Below are 12791 nucleotides of genomic sequence, written 5' to 3' on the forward strand. Positions count from 1 at the left end.
ATGGCTTTTGTAACCCTTTCCCGACAGACGTCACTTTATTTCTCGACCATTCTGGCTTTCTTTGGTTTAGATTTTTCAAATCTTTTGCCTGATTTGGTTATGTCAGGAAAGATTCTGTTTAAGTGATTTCTTGATTGGACAGGTCTGGAGGAGGTCATCGGACTTGGGTGTAATGAGTGAAAATGAACCAAAAATACTGATCAGCCACAATTAATTCACGATCAAACAATGGGTTAATTACTTTTTTTTTTTTTTTTTACACAGGGTTGGGAATATTTAAACTATTTTCCCCATAATAAAATCATTTAAACACAGCATGTACATTTGTTTATCTAATGGTGAAACTATGTAAAAATAAGAATTTGAGAAGGGAGCCATTAGTTTTCATGTCACTTTATGTAAATACCTCATAACGACAACCCCTTTTAGACTACTTTTAAATGGCAGCGTGTTCTTCAGTGTTCTGTGTAAAATAGAATAGAATGCCATTTATTGTTATTATAGATCATATGAGATAGGAAAGCTTCTACTTGCAAGGTAAAAATAAATAAATAAAATAGATGTATAAAATGGAATACATACAATGAATTGCACAAGATGTTGACAATCAGTGTGAAAGGCGACTTACCTCCAGGTACTGCTGCAAGCTCCTGCTGCGTCCGGATTGCGGCACGCAGAGGTGAGCGAGCTCCCGGAACAAGTCCATCTGGTCCACCCCCTTTTCGCCGGCTTCGTCCAGGCTCTTTCTTAGCTGGGTGCTCGCCTTCTGGTCCTCAGGGGAGTAGCCGGAGCTCCGAGCCAGAGTTGGCACAGTACTTGGGAAGCAGCGTGTGAGGACGGACGGCATCAGGGCCCGGCCGGTTTTGGAGAAGTCCAGAGGGGTGCTGTTGTCTTCCAAGAGGCTGTGAAGCGGCGTTTTTCGCAGCTGCATCCTGAGCTTGCACGACTCCACCACGATGTTGTCAGTGGTGTTCTGGTTGCCGTTGTTTTGATTCCGGAGTTGGACTGCGAAGAACATTCGATCATAATGTCAACTTTTGTGGAAGCTCTTAAATATCAAATGTCCACCCTACCAATGCCAGGAATGCAAAATCCTTTCATCAACAGGAACTTGGTGTGCGACGCCTGTTGAGCTTTGACTTGCATCTTATTTTTGCCCTCACACTCCTCACCGGCGATGTCATCGTCCTCATCGTCCTCTTCCTCCAATGAGACCATGCTGGATCCCAATCACCATGTAATACATTCATAAAAGAGGTATCTAAAGGAGATGTAACTCGGAGGGGAAAAAAACCCCGGAAATGACCGAGTGTGGCGCAACCAAAGAAGACAAGTTGCTTGTTTAAAGTTATTCTGCACTTTTGTTGATAACATTTTTTTACAAGGCTGGGGGCCGAGTTGCGACAGATACAGCAATGCACTCCCAGTCTAGCGTACTCTACAACTAAAGCATACATTTTAAGCAAAAAAGAAATATATTTCTTAAATTATTTTATTATATAAAGTATTTAAACTATACATGTATTTCTACTATACACTTTATTATCAGGAAAAGCTAAAAAAAAAAAAACCTACTTTTTTAGGCTTGGAATGCATTATTTCTTTTTCCATTCATTGTCATGGGAAACATCGATTCGGTTTTCGAACAAATCACTTCTCGAAACGTTTTCTGGAATGGATTGTGGTCGAGAACTGAGGCATCACCGTATTTAGAGAATTTTCACTAAATGTTCAATGCAAAAGATGCAAAAGTAATGGAGAGCGTTGAAGTCCACAGAATTTCCTGGCTTTGGAGGTAGAACCAGACTCCTAACATGTTGAGTTGGGATCACATCTCAAGCCCACTAATACTTGCGCCGATATCTGCAAACTTGACTCCACTTCTGAGAAGTATCATTATCACTAAGGAGTAAGGTACACACCGAGTAAGAACACAAAACAGGAGAAGATGGAGAAGCTATGCTAACTACAAAGCTAAGGTGAAATGTAGCGCAGTGAAACAACGGATTAACTGCTTGGGTGACATGAAATTTAGGCCATATTGCCCACCCCTCCACCACGAGAACATAAAGGACATACCTCTTAACGTCGCTGTCCACCAAGTTGCTGTCCACCACAACCATCTTCTTGGGGATGGACACATGGACAGACAGTAGCCCCAAACTCATAAGAGTGAGCGAGGCCAAGCAGGCTCCTCCAGGAGAATCCATAGAAAACTGTATCATTCCAGAATGTTCTTGCGTATTGGTTTGGCCACCTTCGGCGTGCTTTGTCTCTCCGGGTGGGGATGGCCGTCCTTTCTGCATTTCCTCGCCGCCCTCTGTCCGGTTTTCTGTCTCCAGGCAGTAGGCGACCGAAGGCTTGTCGTCGCCCGTGCCGTTGTTCAGTAAAGCCTTCAGGAAGCGGAATGACTCGGTGCACAGGGTGTGAGGAAAACGCCATGAAAATAATCTGTCAGGGGAAAAAAAATGATCATAATACACCTGGATTCACCATTTGCATTTTTTTGTGGCATCGCAGGAAGTATCAACGGTTTAACAGAAGCAGTGTCAAAGGCACTTTCAGAAAATGGGCGCTGAAGACGAGTTGCAAATTTCTCAGGTTGTGTCGCATCAGATGTTAAACGGAAGCAGGACCTTTTATTGATATTTTTCCCTTGTTGTTATTTTGTGTGTAATGCATTAACATGGATTATTGTTTGAAGTCGAGCCACCAATTTTCCCGGCTTCTGAGTTCGTATCAGAGACAAAACTGCAGCTATACACCCTCGTTGGCACATTTCCTGTAAATTTTCTGGCTTCCATAGTTGTATTCGAGTAGGGGTGTCAAACTCATTTTTGTCACGGGCCACATTGGAGTTATGGTTTCCTCGGAGGGCCGTTATGACTGTGAAACCATGAAAATCGTTAATTGCCTCATCATATTCACGCGTGAAATTTAGGAACTCGTTTTGGAATCAGAAATCCAGGGTAATACGTGTTTCAACCGCTGTTCATGTTTGGTTAGACAAAAATGCTTAGAGTATCTCGTTATAATTCATGATATGACAATTTGAAATTTTGGGACACATTTTTACAAGATAATCGCGGAAGTTGATACACATGATCTGCCTTCGCGGGCCACATAAAATCATGTGGCGAGCCAGATCTGGCCCCCAGGCCTTGAGTTTGACACCAGTGTATTAGCGGAATAACAGGCGCAACATCATTCCTCTTTCTTTGTTGTAGTTAAACTGGGGATTTCCCATCTTTTGAAGTAGTACCAAGTCGCACTGCTGTGTGTATTTGCCTTTCATAGTATCTGTCAAAGCCTGCTATTTACCATGTTGCTGTTCTGTGTAAAAGGTACACCCAGTACATGGGGATTGGAGTCAAATTGTGAATTTCCAATTGTGTGTGAAAGGTACTAACACGTGGCAACAAACCTGTAGTAGGACTGCGAGAGCTGGAAGGACATGGGTAGGATGGGCAGAGCTCGGTTCTTCTTGGGTCCTGACGACTGACAGACGCGGCGCCGGTTGACCAGATGACGTTTTCGGCAATGGATGAAAACCTGGCACAGGAGCTCCTGCGGGTACTGACTGTAAATGTGGAACATCTGATAGGAAAGTGATAGAAAGGAAAGAGACTACAAATGTTTGAATTTTTGCACAAAAAAATGGAGGGGATCAAGCGAGAATACTGTATTACTAGAATTCAGTACAAATTTGGGGAAAATTGCAGTGAAAATGAACCAGAAATATTGTGAGAAAAACAGTATGACTGCAAGAAACATTTTTGAAATCTTGGAGATAAACTGTATTACTGCAGGATTCAAGCAGTTTATGTCCACATGTAAATATATTTTTTGCACCAGAACAATTTAATTTATCTTGTGCCGAAAAGCAAACAATACCCCATCAATAGACATTTTTTTCTCCTGTATGGCTGCAAAAATAGTAAACTACCACAATTAACTCATTCGCTGCCAGCCATGTTTGTGCAACCAATGTATATTGCCAGTACTTTCAACTTTCTAACTGATTGTACCTTTTTTTTGTTGTTGGATTGGTTTCACCAAATATAAATATATAATACTATATAATAACGTAACTCATCATTAGTGAAACTGACTTATGGGATGGCAAGGCACTCATGGATGGGTTTTTACATGGCGACCATAATCCACGTCATTTATGGAAGATCTCTGTTGTAATCACGCCAGATCCACTTCCGTCAACTACCCCAATAATTACTCTGCTATTACTATGATACTTAATTTGTGTGTAAAATGACAAAAGATGTCTAACTTTTAACCTATGGTCATTTTATAACTCAATCTCTTACGTGGACGAAAAATTTGTGCTGATCTAAGATCTGAAGTGCTGCATGGCTGCCATCTACAAGTGCTTGTGTATTACTAAAGATATTTACAAGCTTGAAATTCACAGATGAGCAATGTCAGACCCTCCGGCAGCACTCCCTGTTGAAAAATCTATTTGACAAGGATTTAATAAAACAGCTTGCATGAATGTAATTGTGTTATTGTTTTGCGCAGAATCTGCCTGGCTGAAATCTATCAGGACTGCGGCAGTCACCAAATGGATTCCAGTCGACAAATGTATGTCCACGGCAGAGAATTTTAATGGTAATTTTGTGAGAAAAAAGGTAGTACCTGAAAGGATCTGGAATACTTCATCTGATAGTTGGTCATGGCCAGTGTACTCTGGATGAGGTTGAACAAAACCAACGTGTGGATTTCTGTTGTACTACAATTGACAAACACGATGAGTGACTTTATTCATTCCCATCCGTGGAAAATGGAAATATGGTGGAATATGTACCTAGTGATAGTGTCCCTGGATGGGATCCGCTTGTCAGTGTCTATTGCGCACACTTTAAACCTGTGGAAACACAAAGACAATGACACACACGCACATAAACACAGCCCGTTGATCATTCCCAGCTCACTCCCAGCCTCTTTACTCACTGTGAAAAGAGTTGATGTTTGGTTTCAGGCAACTTCACATCGTCTGCATTCAGGACTGAGCTGAACTTCTGTCTGAGGAGCTTGACGTACTCGTTCAACGCTTTGGAACAATCCTGAATATGTCCCATTACGATCAGAAAGAAGTATCTGGAATCAGAGCAGTGCGAAACGAAAATAAAAACCAAAACGTTACTTGTGCATCATTGGGATTGGTTGGCTTGTTGTCCTCCAACTGTTTCATCAAGTCTTGGTCCTGATAGATTTCAGCCAGGCAGATTCTGCGCAAAACAATAACACAATTACACATTGACAACACGTTTCATATTTAACCAAAGTATTTAATCAGCTAATATTTAAGCTAATAAAACATCTGTGTATTCTTAATATTTTTGTATTTTGCACAATATTTTTCAAGATAATGTTGGTGGAATTTAATAGTGGAATTATTCTTGTTTTTGTATTTAGTAGAATATTTACATCTAGTAATTTTCTTATAATTATAATAATAATATAAATAACATTTAAAAATATTTATGTGTAACATTTTTGCATTTTAAATAATATTTGTCCATTTGACATTCTATCCTCATATGTTTGTATTTTGTCCAATATTTTTCATCTGATATTTGTGTATTATTTGATCTCATAAATGTGTCTAATATTCTTCAAATTAATGGATTTGGTCTCATAGGTTTTTTTTCCTACTATTTGTACATTATGTCACCCAATGTGTTTGCATATTGTAGAGTATTTTATAATTATATTTATAATTTATTATGGCTAAGATTTTTTGGTATTTTGTAATATTTTTAAATATTTTAGCTGAGTTTGTTTTATTTTTTTAGCATTTTTATTACAGTCAGTTTTCAGAACATATCATTTGGTAGTTAATTATTTCGCATTTTAAACTGTGATGACAGTATAGCCCATGTCTCACAAGGCATTGATTCTTTACGCAATAACGGAGTTCTCTGTGCAATAATGGATCACAAATGTCCAATAATCTTACCAACGCATGGGCATGAGCAATAATGTTTTGTTTCTTTTGAGATGATTGTAAATATTTCATCTGAGTTACATGATCTTAAATCCGTTTTATTCTACTGTATTTACTGTGTATTGGTTTAAGCACTTAATGGAGTAGCACTCATTAAGTTGCTATATGCACAGTCATAAAATGACAATAAATGCTTTTGATTTGATTCACTAAAAAGAAGACAAACTATGGATGTTGCACTTTCCTATAAAGACGATCATCCCCCACAAGGAGCACCAACCTGTAGTTGAGAAATGTCTGAGGATTCTTGAGGATGTAGCGGGTGCGGCGCCCGACCGCCAATGACGTTTTGTCCTCTGATATCTGAAACTCTTCCTGGAGGAGGTCTCGTACCACGCAGTAGGGCACAAACATTCTCCGCAACTGAACCCCCCCCCCCCCCACACGTTGAGTAGACGTGACCAGAAGTGGTCGCACAAATAAGGAACTTGCGTACCTTGCTGTTGAGGAGATGCGAAGCCATGCCGCAGAGCATGAGCAGAGAGTCCTCCTGTGGTGCCCAGATGACTCGCTGCCTGGTCATCTTTTTCAACGCTTGATGGTCAGCCTCGTCGTGCATGGGGGCGCGCTTCTTGGGCTCTAATGGGGAGGACGACAAAAGGAAAATGCAAATGAAAAACACAAAAATCTATACTCATTTTTACTGTACTTGAGTAGTTTGTCTCAAAATTATGGTAATCAAATATTCTATTGGTGGATTAGTCCCACACCTTTTTTCTTCTTGCGAGGAACCTTAACAACTTCCTTTTTGGGTCTCTTCCTCTTCTGCCGCTTCCCTCCGACCACCTGCTTGTTCCGGGATGATGGCTCGATCGCCACCTGGTTACAAAGACACAGCTCTGTATGAACAGCAAGACACTGAATGAGGATAAGGTAGTACCGGTACCCTCTTTCTCCCAATATTTTCTTTACAATATTTGTTTGTATGTCATCTGTGAATTTTCTTTTGAAATATTTTATTTTTTCCTTAAACATTTCCTGGCCAATATCACTCTTCATATTTTAATAATTATATATACTTGCATATTATCATATTTTCTTTTGATATTTTCATATTTACATTATTAATGTATTTTTCCAAATAATTTATGGTTTTCATATTTTTCACATTTTCCTTGCAATATTTTTGTAGTTTGTGTTGAATATTTTCTAATTGAGTTTTTAAGCACATTTCTCTATTTTATCAATTGAACAATGCAATTAAAACAATTCATCTTTTTCTTCTAATAATTCAGTTTTAGGCACAGTGTACGACTGGTTAGAATGTCTGCCTCACAGTTCTGAGGATCGGTTTAAATCCCTGCCTTGCCTGTTTGGAGTTTGCATGTTCTTCCCGTGCCTGTGTGGGGCGACCTTGGTGTTTTTCAACAGTCATATCAAATTAATTAATAAAACTGCCTTTTACCATATGAAGAACACATCTAGAATGAAGGCGTGTATGTGTCAAGCATACCAGGAGGAGCTCATCCATGCTTTTTTTTCAAGTAGACTTGACTATTGTAATGGTCTTCTCACTGGGCTCCCCAAAGAGAGCATTAAACAGCCGCAGCTCATTCAAAATGCTGAGGGTCCGGTTGTGACCACAACAAAGCGGTCAAAGCATATAACGCCAAACCTAAAGTCTTTAAACTGGCATCCAGTCAGTTTTAGAATAGATTTTAAAGTTCTGTAACTGGTCTATAAATCACTAAATGGTTTAGGTCCTGAACATGATGAAAGAAATGGTAAGTGATACAAACCTAGTAGGACTTTAGCTCGAGTGTCTCAGGTCTAATAATGGCGTGCAGAGTCCAGAGCAAACATGGTGAAGCAGCATTTAGTTATTATGCTGCAAAAAAATTGAATAAGTTGCCAACAGAGGTGAAGGCCAATCTGATTTCCTCCCGCATCCCAAGGACATGCATCAATTGGAGAGACTAAATTCCCCTTAAGTGTGATTGTGAGTGCACTTTCACGACCTTTATGAGGATAAGTGGCTCAGATGATAGATGGATTGGGGTTTTTTTTCTAATACTTTTGGAATTTTCTCTAATATTTTTGGGTAATATTTATATTTTTAATTTGTTTTTGGATTTTATTGTAACACTTGTTTTTCTTTTGCTTGTTCATTTTTCTTAAATTTCAGTATTTTTCTTTTTTTTATTTCACAAGCTTTAAGAACTTTTTACACTATTTTTTGTGCAATATTTATTGTGATAGTTGTATTTTTTTGTGTGTATATTTTTAACATCCAACCATTGATCTAATTTTCAAACCACTTATCCCCACTAGGGTTGCAGCTGTCCTGGGGTCCTATTCCCAGCTATCTTGGCACGATTGCCAAGGTACACCATGAACTGGTCGCCAGCCGATCGAATCAAAATCAAACATTTTATTTTGTCGAATATTTAAATTTTTTGTCTCATACTTGCTACTTTTGTATTTTTTAGTTATTTTTTTTGACAATATTTCTTGCAAGCTATAATAGACCGCCTGTGATGTGGCAGGACAGTGTTGTCAAGGGAATGCAGCATGTGCCTTATTACCCCTAAATTATTCCTCTATCATTCGTCCACATAAAAAAAAAAAAAAAAGCAAAATTCCTGACCTCCACATTTTCTTCAATGACCACTGACTTCTTGGCGGTCAAGTAGGGAGGGGAAGAAGCTCCTGTGAAAATACATTGAGATAAGAGGGGGGAAGGGGTGCCTCCGGAGGACGGGAGCAACATTACAACAATGGCCGCCAGCCAACAGGAAACTCACCGGCTTTCAATGCGGCTCGCAGCGCTTCTTTACTCATCAGGCTCTTCAGTCGCACTTTGGCTTGGTCGGTTTGCCCCGACGTACTGGGCCGCTATAATCAAACACATACCCAAAAATAAATAAATAAAACACGTGGCTTATACCAAAAAAATCTCACGAGCAAATCACCAGACACCCCCCTGGGATTTTTCATACATATTCGCAGGCCAGGAGACGGTTAGTCCACAGCCAGTTGCGCTTGAGATGAGCGAAGAACTCGGAGTCCAGACCTCCAGCGCCTTTTCCATCGCCCGGCGTGGTGCCATCGTCACTTACTATGGCGCTGCCCCTGTTGGTGTGCACAGGCACTTATACATTTGCACTACTTACATTGGGGGGAGTATTTTGTCAGCCACCAGTTGTACAAATTTTTACTCACACACACACACACACACACACACACACACACACAGAGGCTGAAATAAGTATTTAACACCTTTTACGAAAAGATACTTCCAATGGTGCTATTGACCTGAAAATGTCATTGGATGTTTGGAACAATCCAAGTAATCCATACACACAAAGAAAGTAGAATAAATGAGACCAGAAATTAAGTTGTGTGTAAAAATGTTAAATGACACAGAAAAAGTATTGAACACACTAACTGGTATTTATTCAATACTTTGTCCAAAAGCCTCTCTTTGCAATGACAACTTGAAGATGCCTCCTGTATGGAGAAACTAGTCACATGTGATTTTGTCACATTCCTCCAGACAAGCAGTGTTCAAATCTTGAAAGGTCCCTGGCCTTCCTTTATGGACCTTGGGTTTCAGTTCCTTTCATAGATTTATAATTGGATTGAAGTCAGATGATTGCGTTTGATTCTAGCACCTTTAATCTTTCCTTTGAAATCAAATGAGTTTCCTTGGCAGTATGTTTTGGATCATTATCTTGATGAAATGTCCACCCTTGGTTCATTTTCAGCATCCTCATAGAGGGCAGCAGATTTCTGTCAAGAATGTCTCAGCACATTTGCCCTCATCATTTTCCATGTGAAGATCTCCACAAGTGGTCATTGACTCTTGAATAAGTCTTCTGATTATTCTTTGCATTCCTCTGTCAGAAATCTTGCGATGAGCACGTGATCAAGGCAAATTTATGTTGGTATGATTGGCTTTCACATATTATGGTGCCAATCGTGGTCGCTGAGATATTCAAAAGGTTAGATATCCCCCTTATAACTAATACCATCATTATGTTTTGCAGCACTTGAGTTTGTGATGGTTTTGAAACAAGTCTTTGTTCTTACCCATCATGAGATGTGTCTTAATTCACACCTTGTAAACCATAAATTAAGACTGAACTAAATGATAATAATTTGCACTAACAAGGGGCTAGATTCCTGGATGATGATCAACAGATTTTAGGTGTCTTGGCTTTACACTTCCCTTTCTTTAAGAGTTAAACACTTGTTTTTCCCCCTGTCATTTCACATTTTTGCATACAAATTAATTTCTCATTTTATCCGTGCTACTTTCTTTATATGTATGGATAAACGGGGTTGTTCCGAAGATCTGGTGAAGTTTTTAGGTCGATAGCATCTGTGGAAGTATATTCAGTGAGAAAAAAGGTGATGTGTTAAATACGTATTTCAGCTGCTCTGTATGTATTACACATCTACACCTACTTGAGCAACGAAGCCATTCCCATAAAGACACTTCGTTCTTGCACAAAAGACGGGGTCTTTTCCTCGTCAGAGCCGCCTCGCTTGAGTCGAATCAAACCTGTGAGAAAAACAAAAATCCCTTTTTAGAACGTCCAAGAAGTTCATACATCTTTACTGGAGTGTGTGCGTCTTTGTGTGTGTGTACACATACCCAGAGGCGTGTTGAGGCAGACGCACATGAGGTCGAACCAGTATGTGTCCACGTCATCAGTGCTCTTGAAGGTGTAGCGCCGTCTGTCAAAGGGTTTGTCGGCGGGCTCGGCCACCAACCAATAATGTGGTTCTGTGTTGATGGTGTCTACAATGGTGGCGTGGCGCTTCAGGTAACAAAACAGCTGTGGATGGCAGTGAGAAAGATGCAAATATTTGGTACACATTTATAACTAATAATAATTAGAATCCCTTGGGCCCTCTGTTATGATTGTGATATATCTTATACTTTTTTTTCTTATCTATCCCACTTAAATGTTTCCTATCATCATACTATTTTAAATATTATTCAAAGACAATAAGTAAACACAAAATGCAATTTTAAAATGTTTTTCATTAACATGGGGGAAAAAAAATCCTGGCTCACAAGACAAAGCAAAAAAATTCTCCCAGCTGCGGGTCATGTCTTGGAAAAGTCGTATGTAAAGCGACCACAGTATATACTGTAATTTAGGGCCTTCAGAGCGCATCTGGTTATAAGCCTCACCCAGTACATTTGTAAAGGAAATACCATTTGGTACATAGATACGCCGCAGCTGTGTAAAAGCCGCAAGTGCTCACATTGAAACCCACATTGAAACACGAGATATTTACAAAGAAAGACGGTACACAGAGTTTGACGCTAATGCTAGCGACGCGGTATCACTAGCGCGGCGCTAGCATTAGCACCGGCGCTAACCGGGCCAGTTAAAAAAATAAACATACCATTAAAATCACTGAGACACGGCAGTAATACGCTAGTGCAGCGCCAACAGGGCCGGACTGGTAAAAGCCACTTCCTCAGCACATATATTCCACCGCACAAATTAGCCGGATAAACTGCAGGGTTGAAGGCACTGAAAAAAAGTCGCGGTTTATAGGCCAGAAATTACACTATATCAATTTTCAATTTATTATTTTTTCCCTCTCAAAAACAAGCAACTTTTTCATTCCCAATACATTTTGGGGTCCACATCATCATGACCCTCAGCGCTTGTTCCTTCAGGACTTTAATTGGCGTTATGATTACGAAGGGGTCCTTGAAAAAAAATTCACCACTGGATGGGATCCCAGGACCAAAACGGGAGACATTGCTAAATTTGCTACATTACCTGGTCTTTCTCCTTGAACTTCGCCACAGGTGCAAACTGAAGCAGGCCCATGCACACCAAGCGCTGCAGGTTCTCGAAGAACACAAAAACGTATTTTCTGGCAAGAAAAGAAGAAGACATTTCAGGCCTCTTTACACTCACACGTAAGGCAGCCGCGCTGACGTTACTGCGGCTATCCCGCGCGTAGTTTGTCTTTTACACTTGAGTGCAACCCATGTGCGGTTTTGAAAATGTGCAGTTCTTCAAGTGAGAGGTGTCACTATGGCTGGTATTGGCTAAGAACCCACAGAGTGGAGTTTCCTCAGCACTTTTTGGACATTTCCAGAAGCAGTTTTTACTTTCCTTTCCCTTACAAGGAACATAGCAACAACAATACAGACTGTATAACAGTGTCTGCTTAAATAAATGGACCTAAATAACAAGATTTAGTTATGCTGCAAAACCAGCATGTGACTAAAATAGACCAATCATGAGAGATTATCGTTGCAGCTTTCTCAGTGCAGTAACTTTTATTGACGTCCACGCGGCAACCTCCACAAAGGTGCTCTGCAAAGCAAAGCGTATGTCACGTGATGCAATGTGGGTGTTGTCGACCGCACAAGGTAAAGGAGTACAAAGGGGCCTTTAGACTCCCATTGTGGACAATGGTGATGGTCTGTGTGTGTGTGCACACGTGTGTGTTAAATCACCGCTTGTAAAAGAGCTTCTTTCTGATTGCAAGGGGCAGCTGCCGAATCAGATAATGTTGCTTCACGGGGTCATTCAAGTACTCCTCCAGGCCATCGATCTGCGATGGACATCAAACCATACAGAGACAGGAAGTTGAAATCCTTTGCACTTTAGCCACTCCACCTTCTCTATTATTAACCTAAGATTTTCTTTTTTTCTCCCCACCAATTGTTTTCCAGTCTATTTTAATTTATATGTGTACTATTGATTACATTCCACTCATTTTTTTTTGTAGTTTGTCAATGTTTTTTTCACAAATAAGTCCATCATCCATCCATTTTCTGAGC

General features: G+C 40.1%; 1 protein-coding gene across 1 annotated transcript in view; it reads right to left on the reverse strand.

The window, feature by feature from the left end:
* The window catches only part of LOC133505550 (general transcription factor 3C polypeptide 1), a 28681-nt gene that overhangs the window by 3723 nt on the left and 12167 nt on the right, over window positions 1-12791 (reverse strand). Inside the window, exons 18-35 of the mRNA XM_061828666.1 lie at window positions 12465-12562; window positions 11776-11872; window positions 10626-10809; window positions 10436-10532; window positions 8965-9097; window positions 8770-8860; window positions 8613-8674; window positions 6736-6844; window positions 6462-6604; window positions 6246-6388; window positions 5162-5246; window positions 4969-5081; window positions 4823-4882; window positions 4654-4747; window positions 3425-3597; window positions 2080-2451; window positions 1074-1219; window positions 629-1005 (exon numbers count right to left, since the gene is read on the reverse strand). Coding sequence (XP_061684650.1) covers window positions 629-1005; window positions 1074-1219; window positions 2080-2451; window positions 3425-3597; window positions 4654-4747; window positions 4823-4882; window positions 4969-5081; window positions 5162-5246; window positions 6246-6388; window positions 6462-6604; window positions 6736-6844; window positions 8613-8674; window positions 8770-8860; window positions 8965-9097; window positions 10436-10532; window positions 10626-10809; window positions 11776-11872; window positions 12465-12562 — 2577 coding nt within the window. The remainder of the gene's footprint in view (window positions 1-628; window positions 1006-1073; window positions 1220-2079; window positions 2452-3424; window positions 3598-4653; window positions 4748-4822; window positions 4883-4968; window positions 5082-5161; window positions 5247-6245; window positions 6389-6461; window positions 6605-6735; window positions 6845-8612; window positions 8675-8769; window positions 8861-8964; window positions 9098-10435; window positions 10533-10625; window positions 10810-11775; window positions 11873-12464; window positions 12563-12791) is intronic.

Source organism: Syngnathoides biaculeatus, chromosome 9, assembly GCF_019802595.1.
Source record: "Syngnathoides biaculeatus isolate LvHL_M chromosome 9, ASM1980259v1, whole genome shotgun sequence".
NCBI classification, from domain to species: Eukaryota; Metazoa; Chordata; class Actinopteri; order Syngnathiformes; family Syngnathidae; genus Syngnathoides; species Syngnathoides biaculeatus.